Source organism: Macaca fascicularis, chromosome 9 (genome assembly GCF_037993035.2).
Source record: "Macaca fascicularis isolate 582-1 chromosome 9, T2T-MFA8v1.1".
NCBI lineage: Eukaryota > Metazoa > Chordata > Mammalia > Primates > Cercopithecidae > Macaca > Macaca fascicularis.
The window spans coordinates 50,870,827-50,895,791 of record NC_088383.1 but is presented as its reverse complement, the minus strand read 5'-3'; the positions used below and the strand labels follow the sequence as shown (position 1 = coordinate 50,895,791).

The 24,965-nt window shown below is 42.0% G+C and overlaps 3 protein-coding genes across 21 annotated transcripts in view; 1 reads left to right on the top strand and 2 right to left on the bottom strand.

Moving 5' to 3' along the window:
- LOC107130780 (uncharacterized) overlaps positions 1-24,965 on the bottom strand; it is a 428,352-nt gene that overhangs the window by 345,082 nt on the left and 58,305 nt on the right. The window lies entirely within an intron of this gene.
- Positions 8,624-23,869, bottom strand: LOC102131336 (endogenous retrovirus group K member 113 Env polyprotein-like). Of its 3 annotated transcripts, none has more exons than XM_074001474.1 (3): positions 23,068-23,869; positions 22,163-22,343; positions 8,624-11,885 (listed from the first exon to the last, which is right to left on the bottom strand). In XM_074001474.1, exon 3 carries the CDS (start codon positions 11,832-11,834, stop codon positions 10,905-10,907), a length of 930 nt encoding a protein of 309 aa, XP_073857575.1. In that variant the 5' UTR covers positions 11,835-11,885; positions 22,163-22,343; positions 23,068-23,869; the 3' UTR covers positions 8,624-10,904. The 3 variants fall into 3 exon arrangements, with proteins under 3 accessions (XP_073857575.1, XP_073857576.1, XP_073857577.1); XM_074001475.1 differs by having other exon boundaries at positions 23,266-23,869; XM_074001476.1 differs by lacking the exons at positions 22,163-22,343; positions 23,068-23,869 and adding an exon at positions 16,839-16,954.
- The window catches only part of LOC102134652 (cyclin-Y-like protein 2), a 64,164-nt gene continuing 63,298 nt past the window's right edge, over positions 24,100-24,965 (top strand). For all 4 annotated transcript variants that reach the window (XM_074001471.1, XM_074001470.1, XM_074001468.1 and 1 more), the window contains exon 1: positions 24,100-24,196. The gene's annotated coding sequence lies outside the window, so the exon portion shown is untranslated. The remainder of the gene's footprint in view (positions 24,197-24,965) is intronic.

The following is a 24,965-nucleotide window of genomic DNA, read 5'->3' as shown; positions in this document are numbered from 1 at the left end:
AATAGTCTCATAATAGAATTTTAAATTCTTTAATGTTCCCAGCAGTTGAACCCAATGCCATGGATGTGGTTTAAACCACCCCCCATGGTTTAAACCAAGTCTTGTATGCAGCACCACCCAACTGCATGCAAGACTTAAGAATCAGAGGTAAGAAGGTGGTTGGAAGTCATCCAGATTCTACAACATATGTAGTGCTGAGTCAGTTCAGCTCTAAAACAATGCATTTGGTAAAACGATGGATTTATACAGGAATTTTCCAAACGGGAGGTGTGGAAAATAGCATATGGAGATTTGACAGCAGATATGTGGAAAGTTAAAAAGAAAGGCAGAAATGCAAATCATTTCTCACTCCACACCTAGGGCAGTTTTGAGCAGCTTGGATGCTAAACATACAGGAGACAAATTCAGGAGCCTTATTGACTTTCCCACACTGCCCATTTTCCAAAACAAAAAGAACAACAATAAAAGCATATCCAGGGGAAAAAAGAATCAGAATGCCACAAATTTTACAGAAGCTATGGAAATAGTTCTGGCTCACACTGCCTGTGACTATTATAATAAAATCAGTCACTAATATAATTTGAAATTTAGGAAGGAAACAAACTGTCTTGTTAGGGTATGTATCTCACTGTACCTACTAAGAGAGGCTATGAGTGCTCCAAGAGTAATTTGAATTCCACATGTGTCATTTCCCTTGAAACATTTTCTTGCCAGGCATTTTATACTTTAAAATTTGTGTGGGAAATTTCTAACAATGGACCTGTTATTATTTTTTCACATTATCTCTACATTTTTCATTATTATTTTTATACATTTCAATGTATAAAATGTATTTCAAAAATGAAATACATTTCATCTTTGCATTCTCACTAGGGATCTTTTCTATCACATGAATGGAGTATAAAGAAACTTCTGGAGTACTAGATCAGGCTTTCAAATTTGTCAGTCAGGCACCATTTTCACCCTTTGGTTCATGGGTCACTGCACAATGTAAAACAATGGATGTGCCTATGCAGTTCATATTGGCTGGGGGCTCAGTCACTGTGGCAGATTTACTGTGGTAAAAACTAATACCCAAAATGTTCCTTAAGAAATAAGAAAGGATCAGCTGAGTGAGAATATATCTATAAAACTATTTTACTCAAGAGGAGACTAAAGATTGTGAGCGGGGTGATCAATGGCTCATGACTGCAATCCCAGCATTTTGGAGGCTGAGGCAGGCAGATCACCTGAAGTCAGGAGCTCAAGACCAGCCTGGCCAACTATGGTGAAAGCCTCTCTACTAAAAGTACAAAAATTAGCTGGGCGTGGTGGTGGGCACCTGTAATCCCAGATACTCGAGAGGCTGAGGCAGGAGAATCTCTAGAACCTGGGAAGCAGAATTTGAAGTGAGCCAAGATCATACCATTGCACTCCAGCCTGGGCGATTGAGCGAGATCTGTCTGAAAAGAAAGAAAGGAAGAAAGAAAGAAAGAAAGAAAGAAAGAAAGAAAGAAAGAAAGAAAGAAAGAAAGAAAGAAAGAAAGAAAGAAAGAAAGAAAGAAGGAAGGAAGGAAGGAAGGAAGGAAGGAAGGAAGGAAGGAAGGAAGGAAGGAGAGAGAGAGAGAGAGAGAGAGAGAAAGAAAGGAAGGAAAGAAGGAAGGAAGGAGAAAGAAAGAGAGAAAGAAAGAAAGAAAGAGAGAGGAAGAAAGAAAGAAAAAGAAAGAAAGAAAGAAAGAATGAAAGAAAGAAAGAACATAGATTGTGAGATACTTTTCTTTCATTGAAATCACTGTCATAATTTGAACAACCCAAGCAGGGAGAAGCCAGAGCCAGGCACATTTCCCTAAGACCTCACAACAGGTGTTTTATTTATTTATTTATTTATTTATTTATTTATTTATTTAAGACAGAATTTTGCTCTTGTTGCTCAGGCTGGAGTGTGATGGCACAATCTCTATTCACAACCTCAGCTTCCCAAAGTGCTAGGATTAAAGGCAAGACCACCATATCCAACCCACAACAGGTGTTTTAGTGGTTCATGAGGATATTGATAAACAGCTAGATTGGACTTAGGGATAAATTAATTAAGCCTTTGCCAAGACCAGCTCAGTCAGGGAGACCATAACCCAGCGGTGCTAAAGGAATTAAACACACACACACAGAAATACAGAAGTGTGAAGGGGGAAATCAAGGACCTCACAGCCTTCAGAGCTGACAACCCCAAACAGAGATTTGCCCACGTATTTATTAACAGCAAAGCAGTCATTAGCATTGTTTCTATAGATAATAAATTGACTAAAAGTATCCTTTATGGGAAACGAAGGGATGGGCCGAATTAAAGGAATAGGTTGGGCTAGTTAACTGCAGCAGGAGCATGTCCTTAAGGCACAGATCGCTCATGCTATTGTTTGTGGATTAAGAATGCCTTTAAGCAGTTTTCCGACCTGGGTGGGCCAGGTGTTCCTTGTCCTCATTCCCGTAAACCCACAACTTTTCAGCTTGGTCTTTGGGGCCATTATGAACATGTTACAGTGCTGCAGAGATTTTGTTTATGGCCAGTTTTGGGGCCAGTATATGGCCAGATTTTGGGGGGCCTGCTCCCAACATGTCCCCCTTCTCTGATTTGCAAATCAATGAAAACAAGGGCAGCTTTGTCATGGTGAACTACATCTCACAGGAGTCAGGATCCACATCTGCAGACTATACAAAGACAAACAACACAGATTAAAAGCACAATCGTCATTGAAATCACAGAGCTTCCAAGTGCTTTTATCCATTTTAATAGGTTACTAGCTGCTAAATTTGTCTGCAGCTCCTTTAAGCACTCCATTTCCTGGCATTAAGGTCAGGTGTGCCTGGGATGCTTTAAATATTTGTTCTTTAATTTTGCAGTATCCAAAGACAAGTTTGTGTCTTTCTAGATGCTTTTTTTTTATTCTTTCCCAAATTTTGATCTTGTTAAGAGCTATTAGTAGTTTCCAGAAATCCTTATGTTTAGTTCCTAGAGCGGACCATACCATTTGAGTTTGAGGTGCGACTATACTGCCATGGTTCCAGATAATAGGAACTTTTGCTATACTTCTTATCATTGCTACCATCCGACCATTTTGTTCAGATCATCTGAACATAGTGTGGCTGTGGCATGCAGACTGAGAGGTGCAACTCAAGCTAAACATCCCCTTGGGGACCAATTGTTAATGATCCCATAGGAATTGTTGTGCAGCACTTCTGCTTGGTCTGCAATGCAATCTTCCTAAACAAGTACGTTCATTATTTCTAGCCAGGTTCTATTTTGTTTACAAATAGGTTTTTGATTGTGGTATGCCTCAATTATAGGAGATTTATTATGGTAAATACTGAGATCAGAAAGCATGTGTAACTGTGTCAGCATGATTGCATCCAGGAATTATTGCCAGCCAAGATTTATAAATATGCTCAATAAGTATAACTGTTCTCTGTGTCAGCCCTTATTGAAGGAATACTCACAGTAGTGGTGATAACCGTTATCATAGCTACCACTAAATTATTCATTGTGACTTGTTGTCCCTCTTTCCTCAGATTTTCTTCTGCCATTTGTGACAGCTTCTTGATCTGTCCCCAGGTAGGTGGCTGTGTTCAAAGGGTGTTGCTCATGACAGTTGGGGTCCACCTCAGCATCAGCCTCAACATGGCTGCAACCAGGGGGGTCCTTGGGATCCTCCTGGAATCTCTTCCTTGGCATCTGGCTCATGATAAGGTTTCAGGTGGCTTGATGATATCCAAATTGGCTGCTGATTTTGGCCTGGAGAAACACCAGCATAACCTCTACCCCAAGTTATTTTACCTATTTCCCAAATTTTTGTTATCAGATCTCTCCACTAAATCATTTGTTCTTCTTCTATCTTTGCAGCTGGTTTTTGTAGATGCTGTTCAGCTGCTGATAACATCTGGCAATTGGGCAGGCTCAAAAAATTTAAAGTTAATAATGCTAGGTTCAGTTGCATCTATGGGTTCCATATTGTCTGTCTCCTCTTTTCTGCTTTTGCAGCTGCTGTTTTAGGGAGAGATTAATTCTTTCCACTATGGGTTGTCCTTGAGAATTGTATGGGATACTAGTAATGTGTTTAATATTCCACATAGAGAAAAAATGTAGCTAGAGCTTGGCTAGAATAGCCTGGGGCATTACCTGTTTCAGTAGAAGCTGGAGGGCCCATCACCACAAAAGATGATATTTAACACAGACAGAAACTCTCCTGATTGGCATGTAGCCCAGAAGAAGGGAGAAAAGATGTACACACATACATGTACATAAGCTAGTCTCCCAAAAGAGGTAACATGTGTGACATCTATTTGCCAAAGAGAGCTACATTCCAGTCCTCGAGGATTAACTCCTCCTGTAAAAGATGAGGAATGTACCATTTGGCAAGTTGGGCATCACTGGATAATACCTTTAGCTTCTTTCCAGGTAATGCTGTTTCTGCTTTTGAGACCAGAGGCATTAACACGGGTTAAATTGTGAAAGTGTCTACCATTAGATATTGCAGTAGCAACTAGGCAATCAGCCATTTGATTCCCTTTGGTCAAATGTCCTGAAAGGTGTGTATGAGCCCTTACGTGTGTGATGTATACAGGGTGCATTCTAACTGCTGTTTGCAATTGGGTAAATAAAGTAATCAGTTGTTCATCTGTATGAAATCATAACTGAGCATTTTCAATTAACTGTGTGGAATGAACCATGTATGAAGAATCAGAAATCACATTAATAGGCATATCAAAAGCAGTCAATACCTCAATTATAGCTATGAGCTCTGCTTTTGGGTTTGAGCTGAAGTATAGGGTGTCTGCAAAGCTTTACCTTTTGATCCAAAATAAGAAGCTTTTCCATTACTAGACTCATCTGTAAAAACATTTTCAGCACCTTTAATTTGTTTAAATTCAGTTATTTTGGGGAGAATCCAATTAGTTAATTTCAAAAACTGAAACAGTTTCATTTTAGGCAAATTATTATCAAGAATACCACAAAGCCAGCTAAATGGGCTTGCCAACCAAGACTATTTATAAAAGTTTGCTGTATTTAGCCTTCATGAGAGGAACAATAATTTTTCCAGGATCATATCCATGTAATTTAACAATCCGAGTTCTCCCAATCCTTATCATAGTAGCGATTTTATCCAAATAAGGAGTTAGAGTCTGTGAATTAATATGTGGAAGAAAAAGCCTCTCTACTAAGTACTGTTCTTTGACAATAACACCAGTAGGTGAATGCTGAATTGAAAATATTAGCAAATCTAGAGTCTTCTCTGGATCTATTCAATTTATTTGAGCTTTATGGATTTGCTTCTCAATCAGTTGTAACTCTGCCTCAGACTCCTTTTTTAATTGCAAGGGCTAGTGAGACTAGGATTTCCTCTAAGGATACAAAATGGATTACTCATGGCATAGGTAGGAACACCTAGAGCAGGTCGTGTCCAATTAATGTCCCCTAGTAATTTTTGAAAGTCACTCAATGTTTTCAATTAATGCCTACATGTGGTTACTTTCTGTGGCACAATGGTAGTGTCACTTACTAAGGTCCCCAAGTAGGAGTAAGGAGTAGTAGTCTGAATTTTGTCAGGAGCTATAATTTAACCAGCACGAGAAATTGAATTTTGCAAGTGATCATAACATTGGAGTAATATTTCTTGAGAGGGGCAGCACAAAGTATATCATCCGTATAGTGAATAATGTAACACTGTGAAAATTTTTTATTAGTAGGTTCACTTGCTTGCCCCGTACACATCTGGCAAATTGTGGGACTGTTTAACATGCCCTGTGGCAACACTTTCCAATGATAATGCTTAGCAGGCTACAGGTTGTTTACTGCAGGAATTGTAAATGCAAACCCTTCACAGTCTTGCTCAGCTAAAGTGATAGTAAAGAAACAGTCTTTTAAATCTATGACTATTAAAGGCCAAGTTTTTGGAATTATAGCAGGATAAGGCAATCCTGGCTATAATGCTCCCATAGATTGTATAACTGAATTGATGGCTCTTAAGCCAGTTAACATTCTCCATTTACCTGATTTTTTCTTAATTATGAAAACTGGTGAATTCCAAGGGGAAAATGTTGGAGCTATGTGCCATTTTCTAATTGTTCAGTAACTAATTTCTCTAAAGCCTCCAGTTGCTCTTTACTTAGTGGCCATTGTTTTATCCAAATTGGTTTATCTGTTAACCATTTTAAAGTTATAGGTTCTGGAGGCTTAACAATGGCCACCATCAAAAATGATATCCTAATCTTTGGTGGGAACTTTTTAAACCTTGCAAATTTTTTTCTAATCCCAAACCAGGGACATACCACATTTCATGCATCATATGTTGACTTTGCTGGCTATATAATTGTTCTGGAATTAGAGCTTGTGATCCTCATTGTAATAAATATCTTCCCCATAAATTTATAGGTAAGGAAGTTATAATTGGTTGAATAGTCCCAGGTTGTCCATCGGGTCCTTCAGGCCCTTCACAATGCAAAATATAACTACTTTGGTATACTTCAGGGGCTTTATCAACTCCATCTATGTTAAATTGAGTGGGTTGAATTGGCCATGCAGAAGGCCAGTGCTGTGGAGAAATGATTGAATGTCTGCTCCTGTATCTACCAATCCTTTAAAATTCATTCCCTGAATAGTTATTTCACAGGTAGGGCATTTATCAGTAATTTGATTTACCCAATAAGCTGCTTTGCCTTGTTTATCTGTGCTTCCAAATCCTCCTGTTCATTTCATTTCACTTTTTCCCATTCCCACATATGGCACAATCAGGAGCTGTGCTATGTGCTCTACTGACTCTGCTTTCCAGGGAATAGAAGTAGATATAACAATTTGAATTTCCCCATTTTAATCTGAATCAATGACTCCTGTATGTATTTGTACCCCTTTTAAACCTACAGTAGGTTTTCCTAAAAGTAATCCTATTGTCCCCCCTGGCAATGGTCCACAGACTCCTGTTGGGACCTTTTGCAGGAGTTACCCAGGCAGAAGGCTCACAGCTTTTTTTTCCAGCATAAATCTACTGCAGCACTACCAGCTGTGGTGGGGGACAGACATTGTACAGAGGTGAGGGAATGGCCTGAGTTGGAAATGCCCCAGTTTAGAACAGGGACCGGGATGGCCCCTCATGGTGTTTCCTGAAAATGGTTTCCCATTTTAATCAAACTTAGACTCATATTGATTAGCCCAATGTTTTCGTTTTTTACATTTTGGATATATTTCAGACTCAGCAGTTTTCCTTTTTTCCCCTATCTGGTGGCCTGGATTGCTGATTTTTTCTACATTCTTTTTTAGTATGACCATGCTTTCCACAGTTAAAACAAGCTCCAGGAAACGGAATATTTCCTTTATCCACTCTCAGTCCTGCCGTTACCTGTGCCAATAAAGTAACTTTATGCAGATTACCTCCAATACCATTACAGGCCTTGATATAATCAACTAAATGTGTTTTCCCTCTGATAGGTCACAGAGCAGCCTGGCAATCAGGATTAGCATTGCCAAAAGCTAATAACTGCAACACTATAATCCTGAACAGCCAAATCTGCAATCATCTTTTTAAGAGACTCCTGTAAATGAGCTATAAAATCAACATATGGCTCTCTTGGTCCCTGTTTTATAGCACTAAAGGAAGGGTATTGTTCTCCACCTGTAGTGATTTTTTCCCAAGTTCGAACACACACTCCGCTAAGCTGTTCTATGGTATCATCCTGCATGACCACTTGTGCATCTAAACCAGCCCAGTCGCCAACCCCCAAAAGTTGGTCTGCAGTTATATTAACTTGGGATTGAGCCTGGACATTGTGAGCAGCCTTAATGTAAACTTCATCTGCCCACCAAGTTTTAAATTGTAAGAATTGAGCAGGAGTTAGACAAGCTCGAGTAAGAGTGTCCCAGTCAGTAGGGATCATCTGACTGGAAACAGCAACATTTTTTAACAGACCCATTATAAAAGGAGAACCTGGTCCATACTGATTTATAGCTTGTTTAAATTCTTTGAGTAATTTAAAAGGAAAAGGCTCAAATGTAGCTATGTTTCCCTGTTGATCTGGGGGGTGTATTCTAACAGGGAACTGCCAAGCCTCTAAATCACCGTGTCGTCTAGCTTGCTGAATTCCTGCCTGAATAGAACTAAGAGTGGTCGCTCAAGGCACTGCTTGAACAGTCACTGGTTCAACTACTTTTTGCCCAGTGTCCTCCAGAAAAGAAAGATTTGGAGGGCCATTTTCTTCAAAATAATAATGAGGGAGTGCAGAAGGGTAGGGATGAACCTCTCCTTCCTTTGCCGCTTTGGCTATAGCTGGTAAATAAACATGCTCTGTAACCTCTTCTGTTACTTCATTATACTCTCGTTCCTCCTAATCTTCAGTGTGAAAAAGTTCCAAGGTGAAACTAATCAGACCCCAAACTTGCCCCATGGTTACCCTGATCCTTCCAAGCTCCCCTTCTTACTCACCACAGGGATTTCTTTAAGAGTACTCAGGTGTCCTCTAGCTAGTTTTCCATTCCAAACATCACTCCAGTGACCCTCCGACCTGCATCTGAGACCCCATGATGGATGCCACTTGCTGAGACCACCTCAGTCAGGGAGACTATAACCCAGTGGCACTGGAGGAATTAAAGACACACACACAGAAATACAGAAATGTGAAGTGGGAAATCAGGGGTCTCACAGCCTTCAGAGCTGAGAGCCCAGAACAGAGATTTACCCACGTATTTATTAACAGCAAACCAGTCATTAGCATTGTTTCTACAGGTATTAAATTAACTAAAAGTATCCTTTATGGGAAATGAAGGGACGGACTGAATTAAAGGAATAGTTTGGGCTAGTTAACTGCAGCAGGAGCATGTCCTTAAGGAACAGATTGCTCATGCTATTGTTTGTGGCTTAAGAATGCCTTTAAGCAGTTTTCTGATCTGGGTAGGCCAGGTGTTCCTTGCCCTCATTCCTGTAAACCCACAACCTTCCAGCTTGGGCATTAGGGCCATTATGAACATGTTACAGTGCTGCAGAGATTTTGTTTATGGCCAATTTTGAGGCCAGTTTATTGCCAGATTTTGCGGGGCCTGCTCCCAAGAGCCCTCATATTTTATTGGTGAAAAGACAGACCCCAAGAGACAATAAAATAGATGCGTGGTTTCTACTGTAGGGTTGATCCTGTAACAATCTGGGTCTGAACTGTGCAGGTCCATTTACAGAGGATTTTAAAAAATAAATGCAGTAGGTCCGTATAGGCAGTTTCCACATTTGAAACCAAACGTAGCAGGAAAATACAGTATTGACCAAGTTCCAGGCCTACATGCATGGAGGGTCGACTTTTCCTACCCACAGGCTCCACAAGGCTGATTTCAGGACCTGAGCATGCATGGATTTGTGCCAAGACCAGCTCGGTTGTGGAGAGCCCAACCCAGCGGCGCTAGAGGAATGAATACAAACACAGAGAAATAAAGTGCAAAGTGGGAATCAGAGGGCTAACACCCTTCAGAGCTGAGAGCCACAAACAGAGTTTGACCCACATGTTTATTGACAACAAGCCAGTGATAAGGATTGCTTCTATAGGTTATGGATTAGCTAAAAGTATTCCTTACCAAAAACAAAGCATTCTTAGTGAGGAGCAGAGAGAGTCTCTGGCTGATTATCTGCAGCAAAAACATGTTGTTAAGGCACAGGCCTCTCATGTTTTTGTTTGTGGTTTGAGCAGTTTTCCTCCCCAGGCAGGCCAGGTGTTCCTTACCCTGCTCCAGTAAACCAACAACTTCTAGCAGTTTGTGTCATAGCCATCACTAGCACGTCACATTGCTGCAAAAATCCTGTTTATGGCCAATTTCTTTAAGGCCTGTTTATGACAGGCTTAAGGCGTGTTCCCAGCATGTCCCTCTTTCTGTTTTTGCAAAGTGATAAAAGCAAAGGCAGCTTTGTCATAGTGGTCTACTTCTCACAGGTTTTGGGATCAGCATCTGCAGACTACACAAAGACAAACAACACAGATTAAAGGCACAATCATCATTGAAATCACAGAGCCTCCAATTGTCTTGACCCATTTTAATGGGTTAATATCTGCTAATACATCTGCGGCTCCTTCAAGCACTTCAGTTCCTGGCATTAACGTCAGATGTGCCTGAGAGGCTTGAAATACATGTTCCTTCAGTTTTGCAATATCCAAAGATAAATTTCCAGGATGACCCTTTAAATGTCTCTTAACTATTTCCCACTCATGCTCCATTTCATTATACAGGTGAAGAGTAATACAAAACTCAGAAGTATTCCAATCACATTGTAACTGCATTCTATATTTTAAACTAACTACACAATCTCTCAACCATACGATAGTTTGTCAGTGATCATTAGTCTGATTAGCTAATTTCTGGTCTATATTAGTTTGGGAATTCCACAGCAAAGCAGATTTTTTCTGCCAATTATTTACATAGTCTGCTGTTTGTACTGTGTTGGCAAAGCAACTCCAGCTACCACGGCAGTAGCTGTGACAGCAATCAATCCTGTAATGATTAAAATTAAAGTAGCAATGAAACACTGAGAGTGCCTCAAAATCTTTGAAGAATTTCAGTAATCATATGCACAGGAGGAGAGGCTTTTCAAGGATGGGAAATCTTTACAGGTATCCATACTCCTTCTTGGGCTCTTACTGCTAAGAGAGAATGATCAGCATTATACAAGGAAGAATTCAGACAAGAAAACAATCTACATTTTTGACAAGTCACATGATGATTAGGGAGATCAAGTTTTAAATCACTCACTACAAGCAGAAAGGGAGGACAGACACAACTCTGTATCCAGACTGAATCATTGTGAGCCAATTCTAACATGCAATTAGGATTATATTGGGTTGGCTTAGTATATTTCCCTTCCCAAATCTTTATCTTTTACAGTGCCATTAATATTTTCCACAACTCTTTATGTTTAGCTCCTAGCAGGCCACATCATTTGGGGTTGAGGTGCCACTATACCACATGTCCAAATAATAGGAACTTTTGCTGTACTTCTTATAGTGTCTACCATCTGATCATTTTCTTTAGATGCAGGGTGACCATTACCTACAGATTGAGAGGTGAGCTTCATAAATGCTCCTTTATGTGACCAATCAATAATGGCTCCATATGAATCATTACACAACAACTCTGCCTGCCCTGCAATACAATCTTCCCAAGCAAACACCTTCATTTTTTCTGACCATATACAATCCACTATACAGACAGGTTTTTGAGGGCAGTAAACTTCAGTTACAGAAGCATAATCATTGCAATAAATACTAAGAACAGAAAGCATATGTAATTTTGCCATGAAGATGTTACATTCAGGCACTATTGCCAGCCAAGATTGATGACTGGGAGGTAAACACCCGTTGGCTTTTCCCAAGCAAATAGTTAAATGCTCAAATCCCAAGGAAATATTCATAATCATTCCCTCCTCTTTGGGGTGAGATGGGCCTCTATCATCTGTAGAACCAGGTATCCAAAAGCTATCATTAGTGTATACCTCCACTGGGAGGTCTAACCATGTTACTGGCCATAGAAGTGGTGGAAAAGGAATATATGCCCAATAAGTATAACTGTTTTTTGTTTCGGCAGGTACTGGAGGAATACTCACAGTAATGGTGAGCACAGCCATCATAGCTACCATTAGATTACTCATTGTAACTGGTTGTTCCACTGTCTTCAGACTTTCTTCCACCATCTGTGTTGACTTCTTGATCTGGCCCCACATGGGTTGCTGTGCCTGATGAGTGTTGCTTGCTGGGACTGGTGTCTTCCTTATTGTCAGTCTTGATGTGGCTGCAACCAGGGGGTCCTTGGGTTCCTCCCAAAATCTCTTCCTCGGCATCTGGCTCATGATAACGTTTCAGGTGTCTTGATGGTATCCAAATCAGCTGCTAGTTTTGGTCTGGAGAAATACAAGCATAACGTCTACCCCATGTTATTATTTTACCTATTTCCCAACTTTTTTTATCGTATCTCTCCACTAAACCAGTTGTTCTGCTTCTGTCTTTGAAGCTGGTTTCTGTAGATGCTATTCAGCTGCTGATAGCTCTGGCCTTTAGGCAGGCTCAAAAAATTTAAAGTCAATAATGCTAGATTCAATTGCATATGTAGAGTCCCGTAGTCATTGTCTCCCCCTTTCTGTTTTTTCAATTGTCATTTTAGCGAGATAGTCATTCATTCCACAATGGCTTTTTCCTTGTGAATTATATGGGATGCCAGTGATATGTTTAATATTCCATTGAAAGAAAAATGTAGCCATAGTTTGACTAGTATATCCTGGGGGCATTGTCCATTTTAATGGAACCTGGAATGCCCATGACTGTGAAGCATTGCAGAAGATGCTGTTTAACGCAGGCAGAAGATTCCCATTTGACAGGTAGCCCAAACAAAGTGAGAAAATGTTGTCTACACATACATGCACATAGGCCAATTTACCAAAAGAAGGAACAGGAGTGACATCTATTTGTCAAAGACAGTTTGGTTCCGATCCATGGGGGTTAACACCCCCAGTAAGGGATGGAGAATGAATCATTTGATAGGTAGGGCATTGTTGAATAATGTCTTTAGCCTCTTTCCAAGTATATTATATCTTCATGTAATACCAGAGGCATTTACATGAGTCAAAGTGTGAAAGTGTTCAGCATTAGATAATTCCGTGGCAACTAAGCGGTCAGCCACTTGATTCTCTGTAGTTGAAGGTCCTGGAAGGGGTGTATGAGCTCTAATATGGGTAATGTAAAAAGTGTGCATTCTATTCCTAACTGCACTTTGTAACTAGGTAAATAAAGTCATCAGTTGTTAATCTGTATGAAATCATAACTGAGCATTTTCAATTAATTGTGTGGAATGAACCACATATGCAGAATCAGAAATTACATTGACAGACATCTCAAGAGTAGTCAGCACCTCAATTACAGCTACAAGCTCCGCTTTTTGAGCTGAAGTACTGGGCATCTGGAAAACTTTACTTTTTGATCCAGAATAAGAAGCTTTACCATTACTAGACCTATTTGTAATAACATTTTCAGTACTTTCAATTGGTTTAAATGTAGTTATTCTAGGGAGAATCCAACTAGTTAATTTCAAAAATTGAAATAACTTTGTTTTTGGAAAGTGATTATCAAGAACACCCATGAAATCAGATAAATGGAGTTGCCAAGTAAGAGTATTTATAAAAGCCTGTTGTATTTGTGCCTTTGTAAGGGGGACGATAATTTTTCCAGGGTCATATCCATGCAATTTAAAAATTCAAGTTCTCCCATTTTCTATCAGAGTAGCAATTTGATCCAAATAAGGAATTAGAGTCCGTGAATTAGTATGTGGAAGAAAAAGCCATTCTACCAAGTCACACTCTTGGACAACACCACCAGTAGATGAATGCTGAGTTGGAAAAATCAGTAAGTCTGAAGTCTTTTCTGGATCTATTTATTTGAGCCTTATGCACTTGCTTCTCAATCAGCTGTATTTCTGCCTCAGTCTCCTTTGTTACTTGCTGAGGGCTAGTGAGACTAGGATCTCCTTTAAAGATAGAAAATAGATTACTCATGGCATAGGTAGGAACACCTAGAGCAGGTCATGTCCAATTAATGTCCCCTAGTAATTTTTGAAAGTCACTCAATGTTTTCAATTGATGCCTACATGTGGTTACTTTCTGTGGCACAATGGTAGTGTCATTTACTAAGGTACCTAAGTAGGAGTAAGGAGGAGTAGTCTGAATTTTGTCAGGAGCTATAATTAAACTGGCATGAGAAATTGAGTTTTGCAAGTGATCATAACATTGGAGTAATATTTCCTGAGTGGGGGCAGCACAAAGAATATTGTCCATATAATGAATAATGTAACACTGTGACATATTTTTTATGAGTAGGTTCGACAGCTTGTTCTACATAAGTCTGACAAATTGTTGGACTGTTTAACATGCCTTGTGGCAACACTTCCCAGTGAAAATGCTTAGCAGGCTGCAGGTTGTTTACCACAGGAATTGTAAATGGAAACCATTCACAGTCTTGCTCAGCTAAGGGGATAGTAACGAAACAGTCTTTTCAATCTATGACTATTAATGGTCAATTTTTTGGAATCATAGCAGGAGAAGGCAATCCTGGCTGCAATGCACCAGTAGGTTGTATAACTGAATTAATGGCTGTAAGATCTGTCAACATTCTCCATTTATGTGACTTTTTCTTAATAACAAAGACTGGAGAATTCCAGGGGGAAAATGCTGGAGCTATGTGTCCTTTTCCTAATTGTTCAGTAACAAAGTCCTCTAAAGCCTCCAGTTTCTCTTCACTCAGCAGCCACTGTTCTATCCAAATTGGCTTATCTGTTAACCATTTTAAAGGTATAGGTTCTGAAGGCTTAACAATGGCCGCCATCAAAAATGATATCTTAACCCTGGTGAGAATTCTGTCCTTTCACTTGAAGTGGTTTCTTTAACCCTTGTAAATTTTTTCTTAATCCCATGCCAGACACATACACCATCTCTTGCATCATATGCTGACTCTGAGAGCTATATAATTGTTCTGGAATTAACACTTGTGTGCTCCATTGCTATAATAAATCTCTTCCTTATAAATTTACAGGTACAAAAGTTACAATTGGTTGAATAGTCCCAGATTGTTCATTGAGTCCTTCACAATGCAAAATATAACTACTTTGATATACTTCAGAGGCTTTACCAACTCCAACTGTGTTAAATTGAGTGAGTTGAATTGGCCATGTGGATGTCCAGTGCTGTAGAGAAATGATTGAAATGTCTGCTCCTGTATCTACCAATCCTTTAAAATTTTTCCCTGAATAGTTATTTCACAGGTAGGATGTTTATCATTAATTTGATCCACCCAATAACCTTCTTTGCTTTATTTATTTGTGCTTCCAAATCCTCCTGTTCATTTCATTTCACTTTTTCCCATTCCCACATATGGCACAATCAGGAGCTGTGCTATGTGCTCTACTGACTCTGCTTTCCAGGGAACAGAAGTAGATATAACAATTTGAATTTCCCCATTTTAATCTGAATCAATGACTCCTGTATGTATTTGTACCCCTTTTAAACCTACAGTAGGTTTTCCTAAAAGTAATCCTATTGTCCCCCCTGGCAATGGTCCACAGACTCCTGTTGGGCACTTTTTGTGGGGGTTCCCCAGGCAGAAGTTTCACAGCTTTTGTGCAGCATAAAGCTACTGCAGCACTACTGGCAGTGGTGGGGGACAGGCATTGTACAGGGGTGAGGGAGTGGCCTCAGCCAGAAATTCCCCGGTTTGGAATGGGGCCTGGGACAGGCCCCTCATGGCATTTCCCAAAATTGGGTTCCCATCTTTATCAAACTTAGAGTGACACTGATTAGCCCAGTGTTTTCCTTTTTTGCATTTTGGACATATTTCAGGCTCAGCAGTTTTCTATTTTCCCCCAACTGGTGGTCTGACTCACCGATGTTTTCTACATTCTTTCTTAGTATGACCATGTTTCCCACAACCAGCTCCAGGAAACAGAGTATTTCTTTTACCCACTCTCAGTCCTGCCATTGCTTGGGCCAGTAGAGTAGCTTTATACAGATTACCTCTGACACCATCACAAGCTTTAATATAGTCAACCAAATGTGCTCTTCCTCTAATAGGTCACAGAGCGGCTTGGCACTCAGGATTGGCTTTGTCGAAAGCTAATAACTGCAACACTATATCCTTAGCAGCCGAATCTACAATTACCTTTTTAAGAGACTCCTGTAACCTGGCTATAAAACCTGCATAAGGTTCTTTGGGCCCCTGCTTGTCAGCACTAAAGGAAGGGTGTTGTTTTCCTCCTGAAGTGATTTTTTTCCCCAAGCTCTAATGCACACTCCTCTAAGCTGCTCTATGGCAACATCCTGCATAACCACTGTACATTTATCTAAACCAGCGCAGCCACAAACCCCCAAAAGTTGGTCTGCAGTTATATTAATTTGACGTTGGGCCTGGACATTGTGAAGAGCCTGAATGGAAGCTTCATCTGCCCACCAAGTTTTAAATCATAAGAACTGAGCAGGAATCAGACTAGCTCAAGTAAGAGCATCCCACTCAGTAGGAATCATCTGACTAGAGACAGCAACATTCCTTAACAGTCTCATTACAAAAGGAGAACCTGGTCCATATTGATTAATAGCTTGCTTAAATTCTTTAAGTATTTTAAAAGGAAAAGGTTCAAATGTAGCTACAATATTCTCCTGTTGATCAGGTGAGTATATTCTAACAGGGAACTGCCAAGCATCCATATCACCCTCTCATCTAGCTTGGTGGATTCCTGCCTGAATAGAACTGAGAGCAGTCGCTCCAGGTGCTGCTCGAACAGTCACTGGGGCAACTACTTTTCACTCAGCGTCCTCCAGAAAAGAAAGATCTGGAGGATCAGGCCACTCTTTTTCTTCAAAATGATGAGGGGGTGCAGAGGGGTAGGGACAAACCTCTCCCTCCTTTGTCACTTTAGCTGGCAAGCAAACCTGCTCTGTCACCTCTTCTTTCACTTCGTTGTACTCTCCTTCTTCCTCTGATTCCTCCTCCTCGTCATGTGTGGAAAGGCTCCAAGGTGGAATGAACCAGAGCCCACACTGACCAGACAGTTATAGGAATATCCTCGGCACCATCCTTATATGCCTTTTTCAGTGTGCTGCCTACCTTTTCCTAGACCTCTATATTCATACTTCCTTGGTCCGGAAACCAGGGGCAATATTTCTCCACCGCACTAGAAATCTGCATAAGTCAGCTAGTGCTAACCTTCATTCCCCCTTTTCCGAGGAGCTGCCGAAGCAGACTCAAATAAGTCACCTGCCTGCTCGACCCCTGTCCCATTGTTACCCTGATGTTTCTGAGCTCCCCTTCTTACTTACCATGGGGATTGCTTAAGAGTACTCTGGGTCCTCCAGCATAGTTTCACGTTCTCCACCCATCGCTCCAGTGACCCTTCAACCCAAGTTCGAGCCCCATGTTGGGTGCCACTTGTGGAGACCCCCAACCCAGCGGCATGAGAGGAATGAAAAAAAAAAAAAAAAAAAAAGACAGAGAAATAAAGTGCAAAGTGGGAATCAGGGGGCTAACAGCCTTCAGAGCTGACAGCCACGAATAGAGTTTGACCCACTTATTTATTGACAGCAAGCCGGTGATAAGCATTGTTTTTATAGTTTATAGATTAGCTAAAAGCATTCCTTACAGGAAACAAAGCATTCTTAGCGAGGAGCAGAGTAACAGTCTCTGGCTGATTATCTGCAGCAAAAATATGTTGTTACAGCACAGGCCACTCATGCTATTGTTTGTGGTTTGAGCAGTTTTCTGCTCTGGGTGGGCCAGGTGTTCCTTGCCCTGCTCCAGTAAACCAACAACTTCTAGCAGTTTGTGTCATAGCCATCACTAGCACGTCACATTGCTGCAGAAATCCTGTTTATGGCCAGTTTCTTTAAGTCCTGTTTATGACAGGCTTAAGGCCTATTCCCAGCAGATATGGGTGTCCAAAGTGGGTCCTGGAACCAATCCTCTGGATGCCAAGGGACAACTGTGTTTGAACCACGGTTTGAGTCTGGAGAGATTAATGACAAGAGTTGCTAAGCATGGGAAGGATTTCTATGGTGGGACTGCATTGGACCACCTCTGAATGTGTGTATTATGACTCATTGGAGCCTGTTGTGTTAGCCCATAGGGAGGATAATTATTGATTGAAAGCTGCATAAGTCAGCTAGTGCTAACCTTCATTCCCCCTTTTCTGAGGAGCTGCTGAAGCAGACTCAAATAAGTCACCTGCCTGCTTGACCCTTGTCCCATTGTTACCCTGATGTTTCCAAGCTCCCCTTCTTACTTACCATTGCTCATCCTCTATAGTTCAGTCAATTGAATATGCAGTTTAGTAAATTAAACAAATATAAATTATTATTTGATTGGGGTTAGTGGGATAATAATAAGATTTACTCAGAGTATCCTAAAAACTCCCCGTTTTATTTAGTTTTGTGAAATTACATCCTCTTTCCAATTCTGCAACATTTCCTTGCATGTTAAAACATTCTTCCCTGAACCCAAAATGAGTCTTTTACAACCCATCTCTGATACAAGAAAAAAAGATATTTCAACGAAAAACAGAGCTTGATTTTGTACCTAAGCTAAAAACAAACAAAACAAAACAAACCCAGAAGTGTACCTGCTCTGCTCATTCCCTTGTGCCCAAGAGAAAAAAAAAAAAAAAAAAAAAAAAACACACTGTCACGGAAACTGATGCCTTAGGAAATCTTTTATTCATCATTTGGAAATTTATCACCAGCACACTGAGGGCAATAGCCCTTTCTCTCAGCTGTTTGTAGATAATTAACATCTTTGTCAAAAGACTTTCCTTCAAAAAATGTGGAAAATTGATTCCGATGAGTTAAGGAAATACAAGTCATGAGGAATGGAGAAAAAAAATAACACATAGATAATCAGTCTTGTCACATTTTATGTCTCGATATTGAGGGTATCAAGGAGATGCATGCCTGGTGATGAATAAAGAGAAACAGCTGATCTTGGAGGCATAGAATTGGGACTTGGAACAGCATCCCCCAGCTCAGATTCTCTTCTGTTATTGACAAACTGGAGAGATAGGCATATTGGTGTCCTTGATTTACCTATGCTAAACCTCTTGCATACAGATGAGCAAACTGAGAGCTAGAAAAACGAACTGGCCCAAATTTACAGAATTAAGTGATTTTGTCACATGAGTTGGTGAAGAGCCTCAAAGATTACTGAAGTCTATAAGATTGTGGGAGAGTCATCAACTAAGTTATGCAAGCTGTCCAATCCCCTCCCAGATTTCATATGGAAAATTTCAGTGGGAACAGAGGCAGATGAAGGCAGTTGGGTACACACACGAGGGCTGGTGTGGCCATTGAGATGCCTGAGCATTTACCAGGGGAATTTTTATTTTTAGAAGGAAATATCTACAGCATCTTACCAAATACTTTGCCTGGGATCTCAGAGGCTCTGAGAACACTAAGGTCTGCCTGTGTTCCTATGTTATGAAAAACCAAGAGATGTAGCCCTTGTGCTTGTGTTTTACTGACAGGGAGGCTCACGGCTCTATCCAGACAACCTCCACACCCCACCTTTGATCCCAGAGGCTGATGGAGAATGTCTTAGCCAGCTGCAGCCCTAGGTATGGTTCTAACAAATGGAGGCTCCCCTGAAAAATCTATAGGGCTTCGTTAGGGCCATCAATAGGGTTGCTTGTCTTGTCACATTTCTGGGAATTTGGGATTTTTTTTTTAATGGTTTGCTTTAATATTCTTCTTCTTCTTTTTTGTTTTATGGAGTCTTGCTCTTTCACCCAGGCTGGAGTGCAGTGGCACAATCCTGGCTCACTGCAGCCTCTGCCTCCTGGGTTCAAGCAATTCTCTTGCCTCAGCCTCCTCAGTAGCTGGGATTACAGACACTCACCACTACAACTGGCTAATTTTTGTACCTTTAGTAGAGACAGGGTTTCACCATGTTGGCCAGGCTGATCTCAAACTCCCAACCTTAAGTGATCCACCCTCCTTGGCCTCCCAAAGTGCTGGAATTACAGGTGTGAGCCACCGCACCAAGCCATATTTGCTTCAATATTCTAACACAAAATGATACTTTAACTTATCATCCAATATTCCCACTTCTCAATAGGATGCAACTGCTGTGTTTTTGAAAATAATTATTTCAAAATGTAGTCCTCCCACACAGTCCTATTTCTATTGGGATTTAAAAGGATTACATAAAATAGCCATCACATTTCACTTAATGTGCCCTATGTAATGCAGCATCCAGCCTGCTACAGCCACTTGGGCAGCTCTTGCCCACTCTCTCCTCCAGGGTCTCTCACATGCATCAAGACTGTGATCAAATGGGACATTCTCACTCCAACCCCTCCTAACTCCCAATTCAGACTGTAGCCCACCCCTCAGCAGTCCCTATCCCCTTTCCTTCGTTTTGTTCCATAACTTTTGACACCTTCCAACATTCTATGGTTGTGCTTCTTTTTTTTTTTTGGATGAAGTCCCACTCTGTCACCCAGGTTGGAGTGCAGTGGCGTGATCTCGGCTCACTGCAAGCTCTGCCTCCTGGGTTCAGGCCATTCTCCTGCCTCAGCCTCCTGAGGAGCTGGGACTACAGGCACCCGCCACCATGCCCTAATTTTTTTTTTTTGCATTTTTTAGTAGAGATGGGGTCTCACCGTGTTAGCCAGGATGGTCTCGATCTCCTGACCTTGTGATCCACCAACCTTGGCCTCCCAAAGTGCTGGGATTACAAGCCTGAGCTGCTGCGCATGGCTGGTTGTGCTTATTTCTTTAGTGAACTATTTGCTTTTCTACACAAAATTGCAAGTTCCACAGGGACAGAATTTTTTTTATGGCTTTATTCTTTTCAGTATGTCCAGTGCCTCTAAAAGTACCTGGCAAGTGTTGTGAAGTATTTCCTGAATAGAGGCTGAATGTTGTGATAAGTTTCACTATGACTCCTCATCTTGTGTCTGCACTTGCAACTTTCTTCTTGTCTGCCTGGGGAGGTGTGCTCAGCACTCTCAGCCCCCACCACTCAAGATCCCTGTCTGCATGAGTGTAATTGCCATCGAGTGTCAGCAGCACCATCCTGAGGATTTCTCCCCACTGGACATATCCAGCTCTCCTCCCTTCATCCCCTCTTCCAAGATAACCAGTGTGTTGTTCCACCTCTTTCTCCCTACAAAGCCAGATGGCTTACAAAGCAGGGGCTGTTCCATGTACATGTGACTTTCTCACCCGGGTCTGTGTGTGCCGCATCTGCATGTGGGTGTGAATATGTGTGTGCATGTGTGCATTCACGTGTATATGTGTGCCTGTATGTGTGTCTGTGCATATGTGCCTGTGTACCAAGAACCCCGAGGTCAGTGGCTGAGTATGAGGAACCTAAAGCTCTTACAAGTACTTTGAATACAGAAAGACGCATTTGTGCCACATAGGTGCATTAGTCCTTTGCAGTTGCTTAACAGTCCATTTTATTTTAATGCTAATGTTTGTGATTGTGTGGTGGATTCACAGAATGACAGAGTTGGTGTCTCCCCAGCATCACTGCCCTACATGCATGACATTATCCAGTGTGCACACATGTGGGTTGCTAGAGTATTTAGAATAAACTGGGAGTTCACGGAAACCTGGCTGCTCCTAGAAGTGCTCAGCACAGCCCAACATGACATAAAGTGTTACAATTAATAAATAAAGAAAAGCTGCTGCACACAAGATCATCATCAACCAGATTAATATATACAACTATGAACACAAAGAAATGAAACAGCAAAAATCAAACTAGAGAACAAGAACCTATGACAAAAATGAGCCAATAAAGGGCTAACTTACAGATTTTTAACCATAAATCCTTCAATTTAATACAAGGAAAAAAAAAACCCTAAAGAAAAATTAACAAAAGAAGAATAGTACATGAAGAAAAGTAAGGCACAGAGGCCAATAAACATGTTCTAAACTCTACCTCACATGAAACAGGTTACAGCGAGAGGATCTCTGCAGGGCAGGAGTCCAGAAACACTGAAAATGAATCACCCCAACTTATTTCTTCTTTTTTTCGAGAAGAAGTTTCGATCTCATTGCCCAGGCTGGAGTGCAATGGCGTGATCTCGGCTCACTGCAATCTCCGCCTCCCGGGTTCAAGCGATTCTCATGCCACAGTCTCCCGAGTACCTGGGATTACAGGTGCCTGCCACTACGTATTTTTAGTATAGCTGGGGGTTTCACTATGTTGTCCAGGCTGGTCTGGAACTCATGACCTTCAGGTGATCCAACCACCTTGGCCTTTCCCAAAGTGTTGGGATTACAGGCATGAGCCAACGCACCGGGCTCCTCAACTTCGTTCTCAAGAATCAAGAAAGAAAAATCAAGTGCAAAGAATAGAGCATGAAGATAAAAATAATAAACATCAATGAAATGGGGAAAAAAACAACAGAAATAAACTAAGGCTAAAAGTTGTTTTTATAAATAATATAGTTAATAAACCACTAGCAAAACTGATTAAGGAAAAAAGATTAAAGAACACAATGACCAGTATCAGAATCAAAACAACAGCCTACATAACAGTATTATAACAAGATAATCAGAGAATTTTGTGAAATTCTTCCCGGGAGGCCGAGACTCCTGCCTGTTCTTCCTCCGCCACAGGCATCCCAGACTACCAGACTCACCCTCGGCTGGTTTGCCCTCTCCTCCTTTCAGAGCTGGACGCCACCGGTTCCGGGCTTCTTCGGCTCTGGGAGGAGGCACAGCAGAAGGCGAGGTCGCTGTATGAGGCAGCTCCAAAGTCACCTCGCGCTGTTGCTGCCTCACTGCTCCGGTCTTCAGCATTCAGGGAGAGTGCAGGCAAAACTGATCAAGGAAAAAAGATTAAAGAACACAAGTGACCAGTATCAGAATCAAAAGAACAACTCTACATAACAGTATTATAACAAGATAATCAGAGAATTTTGTGAAATACATATGATCGAAAGTCTGACAACAGAGATCGCAATAGATGCTGAAAACCCAACTTACTAAAACTGGCACAAAAAGAGCATAAAATAAGCACACTCCTGTATATAGTAAACAAAATTAACTATTTTAAAAAATCCAACAAGTCAACAAACAATAATGCTCCACAAGGAAAACACCAGGATCAGACTTTGAAAATGTTCCAAATATTTAAGGAAGAAAAAAATATCGACACTGCTCTCTTAAAGAGAAAGAAAGGGATAGTTTTTCAATTTGTTTCGTGAAGCCAGTATTACATTAATACACAATCTGATCAGACAATAAAAAACCCAGAAATAATAGATGCTCTGTTTCACAAATACAGACACAAATATTCTAAGAAAAACATTGTTACATGAATGAAACCAAGCAAGAAATTAAAAATGAAATTAAACAACAAAGACCAGAGTAGGAAACAACAACCTACAACAGAAATGAACCAATAAAGGACTAATCTCTATAGTGTCTTTAAAAATGCTTCGCATCAATATAGGAAAAACACAAATGATCCAAGACAAAAAGAACACTATGAAGAAAAAAAAAGGGGGGGTGCATGGGCGAATAAATATTTGCTAAGCCGTACTTTGAAGAGGGTTATTTCCAGTTCCAGATGAGATACCCACAGCCAGCCTGGAGAGTGGGACCCCAAGGGGCAGGACCCCCAGGAGGAGACAGAGGCCCGGCAGTGGGGGACCCGGGGCCGGGGCCTAAGGTGACCCCATCCTCTTCCCTGGCTGCCCCTCAAGGCTCCTGCCGCTCCCGGGCTCCAGCGCCCTCTCACCGGGTCCTGATCTGGGCTCCCTTTCTCACCGGGGGTCGGGCAGGAGGCCCCGGACCCCAGTCCCGGAGGAAACGGAGGCTCCAGGGCTTCCACGGAGGAGACAAGGGGAGGTCTCCTCTCCAACCCGGGCTCTCCAGCGCCCCCTCCCCACAGCGGGCTCTGAGAGGGCGAGGAGGAGGTCGGGGGCTGGGTTCAAGCCGCACTGCGTCCCGGATTCAAGAAGAAAATGGACTCTCGAGAAGCCTGCGCATCACAGGGGTCCGGGCTGGGTCTGGGATGGGGCTCGGGCAGGGTCAGACGGCTCTGCTGGGCTCCCAGCCCGTGGCCTCCTGGCGCAGCGGAAGGCGAGGTCGCTTTGTGAGGCCGCTCCAAAGTCGCCTCGCACTATTGCTGCCTCTCTACCTCCAGTATCCAGCATCCAAGGAGAGTGCAGGCAGGCGGCACCCAGTCCTCTTCCTTCTCCTCCTATCCACGGCAGAGCAGCCTCCAGCATCCAGGGAAATTGCGGGCTCAAAGTGGTGCCTGGCCCTCTTCCTTCTCCTCCTGCCCAGGGCGGAGCAGTACAGACCACGCTTTCTGAAGTAGGGTGAAATGACGAAAGCCCACTGAGAAACTATTTATAATGACTCTTATTTAGCTAGATCTCCTGTAACGCATGTTTGGATTGGATGAGAGCCTCTGTGCACAGCAACTCTGATTGGATAATATGACCCAATCAGGGCTGGCTGAAAAGTTCATTCTCGTCCTATGAGAACCAGGGTATAGATGCTGGGGGAGGGACAGGAGCCAGCGCCCCTACCGGAAGCTGTGGGTGCGCGCCGGGGGGACGGCTTTGTAGCCACGTAGCCTTCGGCTTTGCCTCCTGCCATGTCCCACAGGCCTGGAGAATGTGGCCCCAGACTGAAATGAGGAGAAGGTGGCCCCGCCGAGGGTGAGTCTGGGGAGGCTGGAGTGGGGGCTGTGAGGGAGGCGCCTGGGCAGGAGTCTCGGCCTCAGCTGGGAGCAGCATATTCAGTGTATAATGTGAGTAACAGGTCTTAACTGTTTGTGTTATCAGTGACAAAGACTTCCTTCCGTTCAACCGCAGGCCGCTAGGAGTTATGTTATGGGGGAGTCGAGAGTTAAACGCGGATTTTTGACTGTGAGGAGTTGACATCCATATCTCCACGTTGTTCAAGGGTCAGATGTATTTTAGAGCACTGGTGTGAATCACTTTGGGTCCCACTTGTTGAAAATAGGCATTGACATTTGGAGGCGCCTCCTTGTAGTGAACAGATACTACTGATCTCTCTCTTCCACGTACTGGCCTTTCCCCAGCTTCTGTAGAACCCTGTTTCCTGGAGTTTACTTACATTCTTTAGTCAATTCTTCTCAAATTCTTCTGAAAGTGGGTTTGGAGGAAGGGAAGAGAAACCTGCAGTCTTGACTGTGTTCACGTTTTGGTTCTGATTCCCTTGTGTGGTCCACATTCAGATTGGGGTCCTTAATGAAATCCGTGGCTTCAACTCTCCCTGCATGCCAGCATCACCCAATCGTGTATAGTTAATCTCGAACTCCCTTTGCACCACGAACTCCCATCTCTAGGTGTTTAACAGGAATTGGACACTGAGCATGTGATATTTTTCCCTAAACCTGAATGCATCTTCGTTTTTCCTTGTTTCCCTGTGTGCTTGTCCCCTGCCCAACCACTGGCACCACAA

Coding starts and splice junctions, on each gene's coding strand:
- LOC102131336 (XM_074001474.1), bottom strand. CDS start 11,834: ATGAGCCAGATGCCGAGGAAGAGATTTTGGGAGGAACCCAAGGACCCC.